The sequence below is a fragment of the Schistocerca nitens genome, chromosome 8 (genome assembly GCF_023898315.1).
Source record: "Schistocerca nitens isolate TAMUIC-IGC-003100 chromosome 8, iqSchNite1.1, whole genome shotgun sequence".
NCBI lineage: Eukaryota > Metazoa > Arthropoda > Insecta > Orthoptera > Acrididae > Schistocerca > Schistocerca nitens.
Window position 1 is genome coordinate 417,772,336 of NC_064621.1, and position 19,647 is coordinate 417,791,982.

At 43.3% G+C, this 19,647-nt stretch overlaps 1 protein-coding gene across 2 annotated transcripts in view; it reads left to right on the plus strand.

Annotated features, from left to right (window-relative positions):
• LOC126198574 (sialin-like) overlaps positions 1 to 19,647 on the plus strand; it is a 131,700-nt gene that overhangs the window by 64,613 nt on the left and 47,440 nt on the right. For both annotated transcript variants that reach the window (XM_049935009.1, XM_049935008.1), the window contains exon 5: positions 14,221 to 14,465. In XM_049935009.1, coding sequence (XP_049790966.1) covers positions 14,221 to 14,465 — 245 coding nt within the window. The remainder of the gene's footprint in view (positions 1 to 14,220; positions 14,466 to 19,647) is intronic.

Genomic DNA, 19,647 nt, shown 5'->3' on the forward strand with positions numbered 1-19,647 from the left:
TTCATTTACAGAGCCAGTTTCGGTCGACTGACTATCATCAGTTTCATAAAAGTAATCACACCATCCTATTCGGCAAAATATAAAATCATTAACGTAAGCTGATAAAATCAAAAATAGGACACTGTTATCATATAGTAATACCGTTAACACCGACTGCAGTTACAGCACGAATGAGTTCACTACAAAGCACATCATATATATATATATATATATATATATATATATATATATATATATATATATATATATATATATATATATACTTGGAGAACGTTAAAACCAACAAACTGCAGGGACGGATTCGTGACTGGCCTGACTGGAAATGGAGGAAAAAAGGTCCTGTGGACATGTGTACGGACATGTATCTTTGCCACGGTAGATGGCGCTGACGAACGGTACTCACCACGTGCCGTTTGGTCCTTGTGTTTTGCAGCCTATGTGATTGACGCAGCGTACTGTACACAACAGAATGATCCGGTATTTACGTCGGGAACAAGCCGAGATAGTGTTTGTGTACTGCCAAGCTGATGGAAACGGTCGAGAGGCAGCATGGCTATACCAAAAAAAGCACCCTCACAGAAAAAAATGGGTCAAATGGCTCTAAGCACTATGAGACTTAACATCTGAGGTCATCAGTCCCCTAGACTTAGAACTACTTAAACCTAACTAAGGACATCACACACATCCATGACCGAGGCAGGATTCGAACCTGCGACCGTAGCAGCAACGCGGTTTAGGACTGAAGCACCTAGAACCGCTCGGCCACAGGGGCCGGCCCTCTTGGTTCTTCTTCATCAGCGGTAGTGCAGAGCAACGATTCGTCGCTGAACACAGAGTGACACCATTCGTTAGCAAAAAATGGTTCAAATGGCTCTAAGCACTATGAGACTTAACATCTGAGGTCATCAGGCCCCTACACTTAGAACTACTTAAACCTAACTAACCTAAGGACATCACACACATCCAGGACCGAGGCAGGATTCGAACCTACGACCGTAGCAGCAGCGCGGTTTCGGACTAAAGCGCCTAGGACGGTTCGGGCACAGCGGTCGGCTGCATCCTCACAGACACCAAGCGTCATCTGTGTCTATTCTTTATTACGGAATGCTGACAGCCAGAACGCCAGGTGTAGAAATCGTGTGAAGCAAGCAGGCAGCCATGCCATGGATATGCACTCGTGTTTCCTACAGTTTGAAAGGAGCCAGACTATGGTTTTCTGAGTGGCGGGATGCTTTTTTACGGAGAACTGCTACTCAAGTTGGATGTGCGGCGTCGGTTGTGAAACAACGCTGGTATCAGAGGTCACGGAGCATTCTCACACTCGTGGACGAGGTTCTGGGCGTCCACAAACACATCTACATCGTACTCCGTAAACCACCTAATGGTGTGTGGCGGGGGATACTTTTTGTACCTCTGAGCCCTCCAAGCCTGTTCGACTTCCTAATAGCGCATGGGAAGAACGATTGGCTCCAATTTCTCGGATTTTCTCCTCATGGTCATTACGCGAGACGTTTTTGGGGGGAAGTAATAAGTTGTCCGATTCTCCCCGGAAAGTGCTCTCTCGAAATTTGGATATCAAATCCCTCCCTGATGCACAACGCTTCTCATATAATGTCTGCCAATGAAGTTTATTGTGAATCTCCGTAATGCTCTCGTGCCGACTAAACGATCCAGTGACGGAACGTGCCGCTCTTCGTCGGATCTTCTCTGTCTCTTCTATCAGTCCTATCTGGTTGGGGTCCCAGACAGATGAACAATACTCAAGAATCGGTCGAACAAGCGTATTTTTAGCCACTTCCTTCGTCAATGAGTTACATTTCTAGAAAATTCTTACTATAAATCTGAGTGTGGCAACTGTTTTCTCACTATTTATGTTATTTGGGCATTCCACTTAAGGTATCATATTTTACGGCAGATATTACTTGCAGCTATTTTTCATCAATAATGTAGCTATACACTAGTGGATTTCTTTTCCTATGTATGCGCAATATGTTGCATTTACTTACGTTCAGGGTCAACTGCCAGAGCCTGCACCGTTCATCAGTTCTCGGGAGGTCATTCTCAAAATCGTTAATCTTCTGACTTTGCTACTTTGTAATAGACAACAGCATCATCTGCGAACAGCATTGGAGAGCTTCTGACTCTTTCTACTAGATCTCATACAGTAACCTTCCTTGCCGGCCGCGGTGGTCTAGCGGTTCTAGGCGCTAGGCGCTTACGTCCGGAACCGCGCGACTGCTAAGGTCGCAGGTTCGAATCCTGCCTCGGGCATGGATGTGTGTGATGTCCTTAGGTTAGTTAGGTTTAAGTAGTTCTAAGTTCTAGGGGACTGATGACCACAGATGTTAAGTCCGATAGTGCTCAGAGCCATTTGAACCATTTTGAATCACACTTCCTTGGTGTACATCGGAAACTACTTTTACATCCGTCGATTTTGTTCCGAGGTGTTGACTTCTATCTGCAAGGAAGTCTTCAATCCGGTCGCAAATCTGCTCCAATACTCAATAACCTCGTACTTTTTCCACTAAACGGCAGTGTGGGACGGTGTCAAACGGTTTCCTGAAGTCAAGGAAGACGGCATGAAACTGAGCGCCATTGTCTACGGCCCTGTGGGTCTCTTGGAGGTACAGAGCGAGCTGAGTTTCGCAGGATCTCTGTTTGCGGAATCCCTGTTGGTTTTTAGGCGAGATTTTCCTTTTCCAATAACGCTATAATTCTTGAGCATGAAACATGTTCCATAATTCTACAATAGTTTGATGTCAGCGCCCGCCCTAATTGTCATCTTGTAAGGGCAACAGAGGCAGATAGTACAGATACCACGGCACTTATAAAAGGGCTTGCGAGCCAGGGCGTGTCAACACGAACTATTGCGAACCAGTTACTAGCAGTGTGACAAAAGGGCACGCACATCTGTAGCCGTCCTAGCACTCCCGCCAAAGCATCGACGTGCATGGCTAGACTGGTGTCGTCAGAGGATTAGGTTTGATTATATGTACGTTTTGTTCCAGTTGATCCATAGTGAGAAGATCCTTCAGGATGTAGAACATATCAGAGGAAAAGAATACACAATAAATATTGACAATGAAAACAAATATGAAGATGCTAATGTACCTTCCACAGATCCTAAGCGGTATGATCGTCATGGATGTGGAATGAGTCAAAAAATATTTAAACAGATTTTCATTTATGAGGTATAAAAACTGAATTGGAGAATCATTTTACAACACATACTTACAATGATCACATTGCTGCACTGAATTTGTACGGAGATCAGATTGTACTAATATTCGCATTATTTTACATACTTAGTAAAACACACACACACACACACACACACACACCAGTTATTTCTGCTAAGAAATTCATCAGTGGAGTAAGTGGAGTTGGCCACAATAAATCCTTTAGGCTCCTCTTAAACTGAATTTTATTGGTAGTTGAACTTTTTATGGCAGCTGGTAAGTTATTGATAATGTGTGTTCTTAAATAATGGACACCTTTCTGGACCGAAGTAAGTGACATTAAGTTTTTGTGAAGATTGTTCTTATTTATAGTATTGATTCCGTGAACTGAGCTGATGGTTTGTAAAAGAGATATATTTAAATGTCAAATTTCATTAAGGAATAAATATGTTGGTGAGCAGTAATTAATATCCCTAGATGTCAAACTGGCCTCTGTAGGATGTTCTTGAGATCGCACCACAAATAATTCTTACTACATGTTTTGTACCCGGAGAACTTTAGCCTGACTTGTTGGGTTATGCCAAAAAATAATCACATATGGCGTATGACATTATGGAATGAAATTAACGAGAGTATGACAGCTTTTACATTTTTATATTCCTTATGTCTGACAATATTCGCATTGCAAATAGAGATGCGTTTAGGCGCCTTAGCATTTCTGTGGTTCTCCTACCAACTGATTTTATTATCAAGCTACAATCGCAAGAATTTAACACTGTACACTTCTTCCATCTATTTGTCATCATATTTTAGGCGTGTACTGGAAACCTCTTACAAGTTCTGAATTGCATGTAGTGTGTTTTTTTCAAAGTTTAGTGACAAAGAATTGGCTAGAAACCATTTTTAATGTCCATCAAAATTTCATTAGTCGATCTTTCTATGACTACAATTGATTTGTCATTTATTTCAATGTTTGTATCATCTGCAAACAATAAACCTTGGCACCCGGTAATGTTACTTGTGGAGGGTCATTGATATGCACAAGAAAAAGCAAGGGCCCTGAGATGGAACCTTGTGGGACGCCAGACGTAATTAGTTCCCAGTTGAATGATGGCTGATAACTGAATTCATGCATCTTTCCTAATGACACCATTTATTTCCTATCAGAGATGTAGGAACTGAACCATTTCATAGCATTTCCTATTATGCTGTTATATTCTAATTTACTTAAACGGATATCGTGAATTACACAAGATGGAATGGCGCGCCGTGGTCTTCAATGGATTAAGCACATTCTGCCTGCACATAAGTGATAGTCGTTTGCGCGTATGACCTAGGCCTAATGAGCGCTGTCCAGTAGAGCGCATTTGTCCAAAACACACTGGCCCCACACCAGGTCTTTTCGGCTGGGGTGCGTTAAGCTTCAACTCTCGTTCACCTTTGGTGTTTTTGGAGGGGACGCTAACCAGAGCTCGGTACGTGCAGAAAGTTGTTAGACCCGTACTTTCCCAATTCTTACAACATGAACGTGATGTGTAATGCTCGCCCATACATTGCCCATGAAACTTAATGTGCTCTGCAACAACTTTCCTGACCAGCGCAAACTCCGGTCTTGTCTCCATTTGAGCACTTGTGGTATATGATGGGACGATAAATGACTCAGGCGACTCGTAAACCAATAACTCTTAAAGAATTACGCAAATAGGTGAGCAGAAATGGAATAACATCTTCTTTCTTCTTCTTCTGTATCGTCGCCTTGTCCCACGTCAAGAAGGGTCGGTGTTGCTCTTCTGGATCCTTCTCCTACAATAGTACTCCATCCATTGCCTCTTCCTTCTTCCATCCTTTCTCCCTTAGGTCCCCGGATATCTTATCCTTCCACCTCATCTTCGGTCTTCCTCTCCTTCTCGCTCCTTCAATCTTTATATCTTCAACTCTGTTTCCGATATACTCTTCCCCCTTTTCTCTGTAAGTGTCTGCTCTCTTGTATCTTTTTCCCCATGGGTCCCACTTTCACAGCTCCTCTAACAAATTCATTTCTAATCCCGTCCTTCCTTGTTACCCCATACATCCACCTCAGCATCTTCATTTCTGCCACTTCCTCTTCCTTTCCTGGGCTACTGTGATTGCCCATGTCTCTGCCCCATATATCATAGCAGGCCTTACCACCGGCTTGTACACTTTCCCTTTCAACCCAAGGCTCACCTTCTTGTCACACAACACTCCACTCATTTTCCTCCAGTTGTTCCAACCGCAATTTATTCGGTGTTCTATCTCGCTTTCCAGCCCTCCATCCCTCTGTGTGTACGACCCCAGGTATTTAAATTTGCAGACCGATTTCAGCTCATCATCCTAGATCTTGCAAGACCTCATCTGCACATCCTTCAGTGCTAAATATTCTGATTTTTTCGTGCTAATTTTCATCCCTCTTTCTTCTAGTGGGGCGTAGAATAGAATATCGTCGACGGCTATGTTGTAAGGATGCCAGCCAAACCGGTCATGCTATGAAAGAAAATGGCACCCCAGACCATCACTCCTGGTTGCCAGGTTGCATGGTGGGCGACAGTCAGGCTAGGATGACGTCAGACACCTCTTCAGCTTAGAAATACGCGTATTCTTCAGAAGCTGACAATTGAGGTGATGAAGTACACAAAGCCATTGGAGGACACTGTGAATCGAGGCCTGAGGATTCCGCAGGCAGGGCTAGAGCTGCTGGACCCAAAAGTCATCACACAAGATTTCTACAATCGCTAGCGGACAGTGTTTGGGACACGAGAGTGAAAATGACATGCTTACAACAGGCTCTTCATGACATATTGCACAAACAGTTGAGTCCTGTTTTTCCGTAGCATGTACAATATCTTTTTGGTTTGAAGTAAGTGCAGGGGGAAACTACTGTCAGCGATGTGATAGGTGGTGGCGTCCAGTCGACAGAGTTTGGCTTTCTGTTATCAAATGGTATCAGTAGAGACCAGGACGGATCAGGAACAGTTGTACCTACTGGTTAGGATCCCAGTAATGGGTAGGAATGCACAATTTACCCCTATCTGTTGAAATGGGAAGTCGTAGGAATATCTGCGCAGGTGTGGACAGAAAGTGTCCTACTGATTTCTGAAGAGGGGACGGACATGCGTTGATGACAGAGAAAGAGTTGCGACAGTGTCAGAGGAAGAAGATACGTGTGTCCAGCTCAAGTGAGTCTAACTGGAGCAAATACGTGCACGATGCAGCTATACATGGGCAGAACATGGGAACAGGATTGTCCTAGGGACGTTGTGGAATCTAGGACTTATTTCCTGCAAGCAGGGCTGCATTGGATTTATGCTGTGTACGGCAGTGTCGTTGCTACAGAAGAATGCTGAAGATTAGATGGGTAGATCACATAACTAACGAGGAAGTATTGAATAGGATTGGGGAGAAGAGAAGTTTGTGGCACAACTTGACTACAAGAAGGGATCGGTTGGTAGGACATGTTCTGAGGCATCAAGGGATCACCAGTTTAGTATTGGAGGGCAGCGTGGAGGGTAAAAATCGTAGAAGGAGACCAAGAGATGAATACACTAAGCAGATTCAGAAGGATGTAGGTTGCAGTAGGTACTGGGAGATGAAGAAGCTTGCACAAGATAGAGTAGCATGGAGAGCTGCATCAAACCAGTCTCAGGACTGAAAACCACAACAACAACAACAACGAGAGTGTGGTAGTGGTAGCGAGTTGCTACGAGTAAAGAAGGCTCACAGGACTGAAATGATTAGAGCTGTTGATCGACCGGACAGTATGTGACATAACATTTCCAACCTTCCATGTACCAGCTACGGTGGTAGGAATTACTCGCTTTGACATAACACAGCTGCAGCTGTATTGGCGAAAAAAACCACTAGAGGTATTCCTAGAGCAGAATCTAACCATCCTGAACCGTACTTTGGGATCAGACCTGGTTCATTTCCTGAAATAGTTAACAGCCACACAAGAAGGGCGAATTTCTGCAAAATAGTTGGTGCGGCATGTTCAAAAGAATAGGGAAGGGCAACGAAGAGTAACCGTCACCTTGATTGTCGCGATACCTTGCTCTAACTCGGTTGTGCATAGCCTTCATCTCTTTCAGGTGAAGAGCTGGCCAACAAACCGATCCATCGGTAATAAAAATCACCGAAAACTGGATCCCTAGAGTATGAAAGTGGTGAATGAAAAATGTTATAGTGTAAATGTCAGAGAGACATGTATTTCTTAGTGTCTAAGAGGCTGTAAGCCCACAGATTAAGCTCTGAATATTTGCAAGGAGAACAGCGAAGGGGACAGAGAGCGAGAAGTATAAATGCTCAAAGTAATGAACTGTTAACTAGGTAGTCCCGAGCAGCTATGTAGCGTAAGAAGAAATTTAGCACGTAATGTTTGTAAGTTAAATACAGACTCTCAGCTGTGTAAAGTGAGGCACAGGATATTTGTGTAATAGAAACTTGTGTGGTACATGTGATGCACTTTGCAGCTCAGTATTAAGGGAGACCTGAGGGGCCGGGTCTTTTACGCGGAGGAGGGTAGTGTATCGCCACTACTTCAAAATGGCTCTGAGCACTATGGGACTTAACTTTTGAGGTCATCAGTCCCCTAGAACTTAGAACTACTTAAATCTAACTAACCTAAGGACATCACATACATCCATGCCTGAGGCAGGATTCGAACCTGCGACCGTAGCGGTCGCGCGGTTCCAGACTGTAGCGCCTAGAACCTCTCGGTCACACCGGCCGACTCGCCACTACTATTTTGGGGCAAAATCTATGAGAGGATGTGGTGGAAAATTGCCTCAGACTCCGGTAGGTGGTGACAACAACGTGTCGACACTTCGGGTAACATAACGGCGATGTTGATTTGTTGCAAGACCGGCTAGGCTCGCTCTGAGTGACCTACCATCATAGTGGTAATGCATGGCACAGGCAAGCGGATTTCTCCATCGTTAGAGTTTCAGTAGTGTGGGAACAGAAACGGCGCATTGACATAGAATGTTCGTTGCTATATGGAATAAATAGCTGTCGATTTTGCAACAGATGCATTGTCAGCCCAGCAACCTACCAGGATGAAGGGACTAAGCCAGACGAGGCGACATGGAGCCGCCTGCAGCAGCCATGGGTTCAAATCTCCGCCGCAGTAACAGTTTATTGCATTGAGTTCACCCTCTGGACTTGGTGGCACGGCGCGACTTCCTGCCTCACTCGATGGATTCGTACCCAGGGGCACTGAGTCACATCCCGGGCACAGCAGCTGTCTTCCGACAGTGCAGTGGGCGCACACTCTCGCTGCACGCTTTGGCTGCCCATGTGCGGCTACTCATACTGTGGTTGGCCACCTCTCCTAGCCTCCTGTTCATCTGCACGCGCTGCTGACACCTGTGCTGTGGCTCGCGCAGTGGGTGAGCAGGTGTCAGCAGAGCAGGGCGTGAGCACGCAACAAGCAGGCTGGTCGCCAGCACCCGTGACTCTGGGGAGTGGCTTACTCCCCGTATCACCTCTATGCTGACGCAAGAGTAGAAAATAAATTGTTAATTTTGACAGCCGCTTCTCTCTGGACCTTCATCGGCATGCCACGCAGCCTCGTTCCTCAGCCTTTTGACATCCTGAAAATGTAGATACTCTACCATCCCGCCACCTACGGAATCAGCTATATACTACATGTAGAGAAATGTTTCACACCACGTTCCGTCTTCATTGAAAGAGATCTGGCCAAGACTATCGTCAAAGAATTGTCCACGCAGCAGAAACTGAGAAAATGATCTTCGACTGTGTGACAGATAATTCATTATTAACCACCATTGAGACTGTCCACGACACATACTCTTCGAAGACTACCACTGGGCAGTGCTGACAGTTACTCCTCTATTATAAACGACATGTCCAAAAAGGAGCGAAATTTTGAATCAAAGTTCATTTTAAGAAGTGCATTAGGATCCACTGAGACTGGAGGTCTATATCTACATCTCCATGGATAATCTGCAAATCACACTTAAGTGCCTGGCAGAGGGTTTATCGAACCACCTTCACAATAATTCTCTACTATTTCGGTCTCGAAGAGCGCGTGGAGAAAACGAACCCCTATATCTTTCCGCGCGAGCCCTCGTTTCCCTTATTCCATTATGAAGATCGTTTCTCTCTAAATAGGTCTGCGTTAACAAAATATTTTTCACATTCGGAGGAGAAAGATGATGATTGAACCTTGGTGAGAATGTCCCGCCACCACGAGAAACGCCTTTGCTTTAATGATGTCCACCGCAAATCCTGAATCATGTCAGTGGCACTCTCTCCCCTATTTCTCAATAACACAAAACGTGCTGCTTTTTTTAAATTTTATCGATGTACTCCGTTAATCCCATCTGGTAAAGATCCCACTCCGCGCAGCAGTACTCCAGAAGAGGACGGACAAGCGTAATGTAGGCAGTCTCTTTAGTAGATCTGTTGCGTCTTCTAAGTGTTCTGCCACCAAAACGCAGTCTTTGAATCGCCTTCCCCACAACATTTTATGTGTGCCCTTTCCAAATTACGTTGTTTGTAATTGTAATTTCTAGGTATTTAGTTGAAATTACGGCCTTTAGATTTGATTGATTTATTGAGTAATTGAAGTTTAACAGATTTCTTTTAGCACACATGTGGATGACCTAACTCTTTTCATTATTTATCGTCAATTGCCAATTTTCGCACCATACACATATATGTCCTAATTCGTTTTGCGATTTATTTTGATCTTCCGATGACTTTACTAGACGATGAACGACAGAATCATCTATAAACAATCTAAGACGTATGCTCAGATTGTTGGTTAAATCTTTATTTAGATAAGGAACAACAGAGGTCCTTGGGGAAAGCCAGAAATCACTTTTGTTTTGCTCGATGTCTTTCCGCCAATGACTACGAACTGTGACCTCTATGACCGGAAACCACGTATTCAGTCGCATAACTGAGACGATATTCCATGAGCACACAATTTGATTACAAGGCGCTTGTAAGATACGTTGTCAAACGCCTTCTGGAAATCTAGAAATACGGAATCAATTTGAAATTCCTTGTCGATAGCACTCAGCACTTCGTGTGAGCAAAGAACTAGTTGTTTTTCACAAGAACGATGTTTTCTAAATCCGTTCTGTCTGTGTGTCGATAGACCGTTCTCTTCAAGGTACTTCATAATGTTCGAACACAATATATGTTCCATAATACCGCCGTCATAATGATATGGGCCTGGAATTTAGTGGCTTACTCTAATTGCCTTTCTTAATATTGGAGTGACCTATGCAGTTTTCCAGTCTTTGGATACGGATATTTCGTCCAGTGAGTAGTTGTATATGAGTATTTAGTATGATGTTTTAGCATCAGCATACTCTGTATATACTCATGTTCAGAAAAAACCGAACACCTTGAACGACTGCGTGATGGCATCGACGCGTATAAGGCGCAAATGGCGTCCTGTGCTATAGCGATCCATGCTGCACTCAAGAGGTTCCACAGTTCATCTGTGGTGCTTGGCATTGTGTCTCAGCGCTGCACCCGTCGTTTCTCCATATCCCACACATTTTCAGCTGACAGTAAGTCTGGTAATCTCGTGGGCTATGTGGAAAGGCTGTCATCTTATAACACCAAAGAGGCACGTGTTCGTGCAGCGCTGCCATTCGGATGTGTCGATCTACTCGGGGTGTCATCTGGATGGTGCGACCTGATTGCATCTCGTCGTGTTCTACGGCCTTCCGTGAACCACTGTGCACACACCCGTTGCACTGCCGAAACACTTCGTCCCACACAAGCAGCAATTTTCCGGATGGATGCATCACATTCGCGTCATGCCAATAATACGCCCTTTCAAATCACTGACTTGGAGGTATGGTTGGAGTATACGTTTGCGAGGCATCCTGCACCTCTGTTCAAGTCACACTGATCCATTACCTTCGGTTTGTAGCGACAACGAGAGCCGCACGCTCGTTTTGCCGGTAGGTGGTGTTGCGCCTCGTTATCGATGTTGACTTGAACCCGCGGGCCGGCACGGGTCAAATGCTAATCATTTCTGCATAACAAACTAACGTACATGTTCTGTGAATATGAACGTTCTATCTCCAGTCGTTTAAGGAGTTCTGTTTTTTCTGAACATAATCAATACAGTTCGCAACATCAAAACTTCGCCCTATATTGTTCATTTCACGTTAATATTTCAATTTAAATTGAATAAATGCTACGCCCTTCACCATGTAATGACCCAATTATGATTTTGCAGAAAACAGAAAAGCTTATGTCGACAGAGGAATGAAGATGTTAGTCAGTAGTTTTTCACAACTGGTCAGTTTTCTAATGTGTGTTGAACTCTTTTATGTGTAAAATGTGTTTTTAAAAGAATATACATATAACGAATGTAAAAAAATGAGGGGATGGTAGAGTGGATCATAAAAAGCATATATCTCTTAACAAACCATGTCCGCATCCCTTAGCATACGACACTAGCGCCGCGCGCTGCGAAGAGGCCATTCGAACCGTCATGGCAGCACGTCTACAGGACAACGTTTTCAATGTATCTGTGGCGTCAAAGTAAATGAGAAGTCGTGGTGAAATGTTATAACCTTTATTTGAAAGCAATTACAAAAAGTGCTCGAAATTATGCCCCACTGCTTGAATGCAACGACTCTGGAGTGACTGTCGACTCTCTCAAACACTCCTGGCAAAGTAGAAATTGCATCGGGTGACCCCAGAAGAAAAACAAACAACAATGGGCTTCAAGTTGTGGGAATGTGCAGACCATGCCACCGGCCCACCGCGCCTTATTCAGTTCTCACCAAAAGTTTCATCCAAATGAGTTCGCACTGCGTGTTGGAAGACCACAGGTGCACCATCGTGTTATAACCACATTCTCTGTCGCACTTAATGGAACATGCTCCAGAAACTCTGGCAGAGTTTCTCGTAAAAATATTAAGTATCTGTTTGCGTTCAGTCGCGGGTGGAATATACGAGGGTTGGAACTTTAATAGTAGCAACTATTTATTTGCAGATCCTACAAAATAGATAGGTGTTTCAAAGTTTTACTGACCTTCAAAGTAGTCACCAGCATTGTGTATAACCCGTTGCCAGCGATGTGGAAGTCGTAGGCTACTCTTAGCAGTGCCAGTTGTGTTGATAGTTCGAGCGGCGCGGTCTATTGCCCGACGAATTTGTAGCAGTTCTCAAGCGAATGCCGTGAAGTGTTTCCTTCAGTTTATAAATCGAGTTGAGCTCACGAGGGCTTAAGTCACTGAAGTGCAGTAGGTGATATAGCACTTTGCAGCCTCATCAGTCAAAGAAATCAGTAACAGCTTGCACTGTACGTGCTTGAGCATTGTCCTGCAAAATGATGGTCAGGTCCTGCAGAAAGTGTCACCACTTCTTTCTCCATACTGTTCATTTTTGGAACACATCCTACGACCAGCTTAGAGACAGAAGTGATGACACTTTCTGCAGGGCCTGACCATCATTTTGTAGGACGCTCAAGCACGTACAGTGCAAGCTGTTACTGATTTGTTTGAATGTTGGGGCTGCTAAATGCTATACCACCTACTGCACTCCCCTGACTTAAGCCCTCGTGAGTTCAACTCGATTTCTAAACTGAAGGAAACACTTCATAGCATTCGCTTCAGAACTGCTACAAATTCGTCGAGCAACAGACCGCGCCGCTCGAACTGTTAACACAACTGGCACTGCTGAGAGTATCCTACGACTTCCAAATCGCTGGCATCGGGTTATACACAATGCTGGTGACTACTCTGAAGAACAGTAAAACTTTGAAACACGTATTTACTTTGTACGAGCTGTAAATAAATAGTTGCCATTATTAAAGTTCCAACCCTCGGATATGCACCGAACAGATTATCATCTACTAAGCAGGCCCAAATGTTGACTGCGAAGTGGTCTTGGTGACCATGAACGAAGGCGGCGTCTGCATTTTCCCCTTGCCCACACGTGCTGATTGTGGCTGTAAAACATAACCTCTCGTGTAAAGGATTCTGCATCCGTAAAAAGGTACGCGGTTGGCAAAGTCCGGTTTAATACCATATACCATACCTTTGCAAAAACCACTGGTAGAATTGAATTCGAAGTGGAATATCGTCTAGGTTAAGGGCATGAACTTTCTGAAGGCGGTAGGGGTGGAAATCACCTCCATGCCACACATGCCAAATTGTGGAATGGCTTACTTCCTTTTCCCATGCAACACGACGGGAGCTTGTTGAGGGTGTGTTTTCCAACAGTAATAACGCTCCTTTCAAGCCCTGGCGTACGCACTGTGCGTTGACTACTGTCCGTCATGCCTTCGCATCTGTAACACAAAATGAATTCACCGTGTTTCGAAGTAGGCCTTAAATGTACATGTGCCATCACGAGAACGTGTCAGTGGAAAAGGTATGAGGTACTCGACGATTCGTAAATCGCCGAATGTACAAACCTTGCGCAGCGTGAGCATTTCCATCCGCCGACCCGGAAGCGCAGTGCATGTCTGCCCTTCCCTCCCAAGAACAACGCTCCATTTCCTACCCGCTCCATACAATAACCAACTCAAGAGCGTCCCCGTTTGTTGACAAACTGACTCAGGGCGAACCGGACTCCGCAGTGTGCACATGTGCTGCCCTCTTTGCAGCACCTATCAAACAGGCATTTACCCAGTCAAAAGCAACGCGTTGACGTCTCAGTAAAAGGCGGAAAACCCGTCGTGTTGTCACACATGGAATATCCGCAGCTATCTCGACTACAGCGTTTGAACGTAGACATCATAGAACTTCAACCCGACGTCTCTTTTATCTTGATGTCGCAAATACGTTGAAATCGTTGGCCTGCAGGCCTGCTACCATGATGGCTCGGATGGCATGTTGTGTGCCTACCCTCTTGGCGGCGCGCGAGGCTATTCAACGACGCTTAGCGCCGCACGTTAAGGGCTGCGGACAGGAGTTTCTATGTGAAATATTCTTGTTATGACCCACTCTACCAGCGCTATCATTTTCTATACTCAATTTAAATACACCCTATATTTTAATTAATTTATTTATTTCTATTTCAGCGTCATACCTGGGCACCGTAATATCAATGGCATTGTCTGGAACCATTGTGAAGAACCTGGGCTGGTACTCTGTGTTCTACATTTTCGGCGGCACCGCAATAGCTCTAGTGATTCCATGTTTGTACTTTGTCTACGATGAGCCTGAGTCGCACCCTAGGATCACAGAGAAAGAAAAGGACTTTCTTTTGACTCACACTGGTAGAGATCTGACAGAAAGCAAAGAGAAGAAGGAGCTTGAAAAGGAGGTAAGCAGTCTGATGCCAATGATTGAGAGTTGCCGTATGTTTGTATGAATTAACCAGGTACCTGGTAATTTCATATTAGTGGAACAATGTATGATCATTTTGATATAAGCCACCGGAATATATCCTTGTAATTTGTAATCTGCAACTACATAAACTATAACTTAAATAGTAGGCATGCGCATCAGTTCTAATAAACTGACGAAAGATTCACTGAAATAACTTAAGTCTATGGTAGCTTCAGTCAGTCAATATTCAAAGTCCAAACACTAAGGAAAATTTTTAAACTCTTATATTATGCGTTCAGAACCATTTCAGAATGAGAGACGTGTGGCATTATGTCTGGGAGACGCCATGTTACCATTCAGCGTCCTAACTGAATTCCACGGCACACAATGGCCCCATTCCTCTCAGTCTATGAGAATTTTGTATGAAGTGTGTTTGTTGAGTGTAGGTTACTATAATGGATACGTTTGTACACTGTGGTGTCATGTTTACGTTGTGTGATTATACCAGAAAGGAGAGGGTGAAACCTGGTGCCAGTCAGAATCTACTCCTTTCAAATAGAACCTAGGAGGCACCGAGCTTAACGTTCTCGTCTGTTGGACGGATCACCGTAAAATTTGTCATATGTTCTCACTTCACGAGCCACCGCGGAGAGGTTTTGAAAGTAATCCAGGACATTGATGCAAAGACAGGGGACGAGAATTTTACTCCACCATCTCCCCCTCACTTGCCGACCAAATACTGGCAGCGGAAACATCATCGACTGCCAGCACAGGAACCGGCTCATCTCCGAGTCGAGTGACGTCACACACGTGTGTGTTAGCGACCTCGGTTACGGAGGCGGATTACCATTTTAATGTGTGCAGACAATGGCCGGCTCTGGTATAAACAGTCAGTACATGACGGTATCACACACTAAATTCTGTCAGTCGCTTGACCTTAAGCCCAAGTGTACCAACGACGGAACAAAAATGTCACGAAATATATTTACGACCAGGATTCACGCTACATCCAGTGTGAAGTTTTATTGCCACCCAACTTACACCCACAGCACTGGTGTGTTCTTTCTGGCTCCTCGCTATCCTTATATAGTGCTATCTGCATCTTATATTTGGGTACGAAACACTCTCACTGCACTAGTAAGCAATTTATTTCACATCATTTAAACTATTCAAACACTAACTGAGAACCTAGCTGTGTCATTCAAAACGGTGCCAAGAACCAGTTCCTACTATATCAGGTGTTCTAACATGTGTCCTAATTACAATCTCTTATTCGTTCAATAAAAGAAAATCATATAGTATTAACAGCATACAAAGATAAAATTGAATATTGTGAAACGATTCTTGCGGCAGGCTCAAAATTTACTTGTTAGTGGCATTGGCTCGTAATTATGATAATTAGCACCATGAAGTTTCCAGAGTCAGTAATTGAATTAAATACACTCTAAGGCAGAAAAAAGTACGAGCCACGAAGAAATTATCCGAATGGGACAGAAATCGATGAGTGTGATTTACATGTAGAGACAAATAAATGATTACGTTTCAGAATAATTTGATGATTTTTCAAGATAAACAGCATCACAAATTGAACAAGTCAATAACGCGTTTGTGCACGTCTGGTCCTTATGCAAGTAGTTACTCACTTGGCATTGAGTGAGAGAGCTAGTGGATGTCCTCCTGAAGGATATCGTGACAAATTCTGTCCAATTAGCGCGTCAGATGGTCAAAATCCTGAGCGGGTTGGAGGACCTCGCCCATAATGTTACAAACGTTTTCAGTTGAGGAAAGATCTAGTGATCCTGCTGGCCAAGGTAGAGTTTGGCAGCCACGAATACGAGCTGTAGAAACTCTTCGTGTGCAGGTTGATGTTATCTTACTGAAATGTAAGCCCGGGATGGTTTGCCATGAAGGGCAACAAACGGGGCGCAGTATACTCCAACGTATCGCTGCGCTGTAAAGGTGCCGCAGATGACAACCAGAGTGGCCCTGCTATGACAGGAAATGATACCCAGACTATAAATTCTTGTTTTCGGGCTGTGTTACGGGCGACATGCAAGTTGGTATCCCACTGCTGTCCGAGGCGGCCCCAGACAAGTCTTTGTTGGTCATCGGGGCTCAATTCGAAGCGGGACTCATCACTGAAGATAAATTCTGTTCCAATCAGTGAGAATCCAGGATGAAGAAAGACGTATTTGGAGTCGCCCCGGACTGTTGTGGAATACCAACCTGATTGTCGCCATCCACACTTCACAACAACCAGGAGTAATAGCCTTGAGTGCCATTACCTTTCATAGCAGGACCCCTTAGATTGTCTTTCGCAGCACTCTTGGAGGACAGGGGTACGTCGACGACATTCTAAGCCACGTTCCGTTGTCCTTCATGGCAAGTCATACAGGGCCTACATTTCTGCAAGTTAACGCCCGAGTGCATACGGCGAGAGTTCCTACTGCTTGTCTTCGTATTAGCCAATGCCTGTCTTGACACTAAAGTCGCGGGACCTCTCCCCAGTTGAGAACGTTTGGAGCTTTAAGGACAGGGCCGTCCAACCATCTCCGGATTTTGACGATCTAACACGCCTATTGGACAGAATTATCACGATATCCTTCAGGTGGTCTTCCAACAACTCTATCAATTAAAGCCAAGCCGAATAACAGCTTGCATAAGGGCCAGAGGTGGCCCAACGAGTTATTGACTTACTCAGTTTGTGAAGTTCTTTCTCTTGATTAAATCATCCAGTTTTTCTGAAATTGTAGCCTTTTTTTGTCGCTAAATGCACATCACATCTACTGGTTTCCATCCCATTCGGATAACTCCTTCGTTGTGCATCCATTTTTTTGTCTTAGAATGTACCAAAAATTTATGAAATTAGAATTGAGTTATTATTACTATTTATTAATAACACTGCTTACATTAACGTTAGTGTGTGTACTATTATTTATTTGTGAATTATAAACCATAGTTCGTTAGCGATTTACCCCATATAATGGCTAATTGTGTGTAGCTCTGATAATTCTGCAGCGGAAAAGCCTCATGCATTGACATCCCACTTGTCATTATATAGATTTTTCTTCGGCAGATATTAATTTTCTTGCAAATTACTTAATTATTTATTTCAGAATAATGTTGAAATTGTGTTCATAAGTCTGAAAACTGGTTTAATTCAGCTTGCCATGCCAGTAACCTGTACAAGCCTCTTCATCTCTACATAATTACTCCAAACTGCATCCATTTGAATCTGCTTGCTGTAATCAAGCCCTGGAGTATACCACTTTTCCTCAGACCCTTCCCCATCCCTTTACACGCTTTCTTTCATAACCAAATAGACTTCGCTTTGATGACTCAGGATCTGTCCAATCAACAGGTACCTTCTTTTTGTTCAGTTGTGCCATAACACTTTAATCCCTCCAGTTCCATTCAGTTTCTCTACTGCTTATTCGATTTACTCATCTAATCTTCATGACTCTTCCGTAATACCGTATTAAGTATTTTAAATCAACAATACATGTGATCAGTTTTCTTTTACACTAGAAGTTAATGCTTGAATTTTGCACTTCAATGGTGTAGTTGATTTCTGAGTAGCTGAACTGGTACAGGTAGCGATTATTCATATAAATTGAGGATATCGTCTGCTTTGTTGGGCCACCATTAGCAGATTTATGTTTTAACAATATTGTACTCTCAGTTGCCTAAGAACTCTGGAACTGCAAAGTCAAATAAGTAAACGTAAAAAACCATTGGCCTTGCATGTAATCCTTGATAATCAGGTTAAACTCTGCGTCCTCCATGATCTTATGAATAAAGCGTCACCTAGCATAACTCATCATGTGATATTTACAATCAGTAAGTCTGCTGATTACTGAAAGTTAGGTTGTGCTCCCCCCAGCTGTAGCGGTGTTTGAAGCAAGCTGTAACTTGTCATCTGTAAACGCGATGCATAGCTTAACTGCAATAGTCGCTGGTGTTGATGTCTTGATTCGTAAGACGGTTTCGATACAGCACTCAACACTAGTCTATTCTGTGCAAGCCTCTTCGCCTCTTTATGGCTACAGTAGCCCACCGCTATTTGAACGTGCTGATTATTTTCTAACTTTGGTCTCTTTCCATACTTATTGCGCTCCACATTTCGTTTCATTACGAAATTGATGATTCCCAGATGCTTCAAGATGTTTCCTATCAACCGACTACTTCTTTTAGCAATCTTTTTCCTAGTCTGTCTCAATTTCTCTTCATCAGTCATTCTAACTATTCATTTAATTCTTAGAATTTCTCTTTAGTAGCACATTTCAAAAGCTTCTTTGGCGATTTATATGGTAATAAATACGCAACCAGTCGCTTATTTATTTTTTGGTACTATTTATTCAACCATAAACATGTTTTCGAACCACTGGAGGCGTTATCAGATGGAGGTGTTAGAAGAGCATTATGCAGTGGACCAAGTGCTAGCTAGATGCTGGCTGTGCTGATGCTGCTGGCGGAAATGAAATGAAATCGGTGACGAAACGTGTATGAAACCGAAAGTTTCTTACGTTTTAGGTGCTTAAAGTGCACTGCCTTGGTATCCATATCAAACCTGTTCCTATAATGTACATCATCAAGCTATGTACACAAATATACACAGTATTTAGCTGCAGTTGGTTTTACACTGATTCACAGAAGGTCAAAACTGTATGTTTTTACAAAGAAAATGGATATGATAGATATTACACTTTACTACATGTCTTTGACATGAGATGATTGTATTACAGTACAAATATTACTAGTACAGATATTGTTTTTAAGTAAATTTTTTTAGCTGCACGAGTGTTCTTATATCGGCAATATAAATGTAATATGGGTGAAAAGTTATACTAGGTAAACAAATAGAGTTTAATATTTATTCGTGTAGTTACAGAATACCATAGTTGTTACATGACAAGGAGAACAACATTAGTGCAGGAAGATGAGTATGTGTTATTGTTGTTATTTTTGACAATAATAATATATATTCATCATCATGCATTAATTTTATTGTCCTCATCATGTCACAACTATGGTATTCTGTAATTTACATATTAATTACATAGTCTGAAGGTAGGGAAAACAAAAAAGGAAAAAAAGAGAAAGAGCGAGAAAAGAACGCGATAATATATAAAATGCTAACCTTGTTCGCTATTCAGTACGCTTATCTTACTTACGTT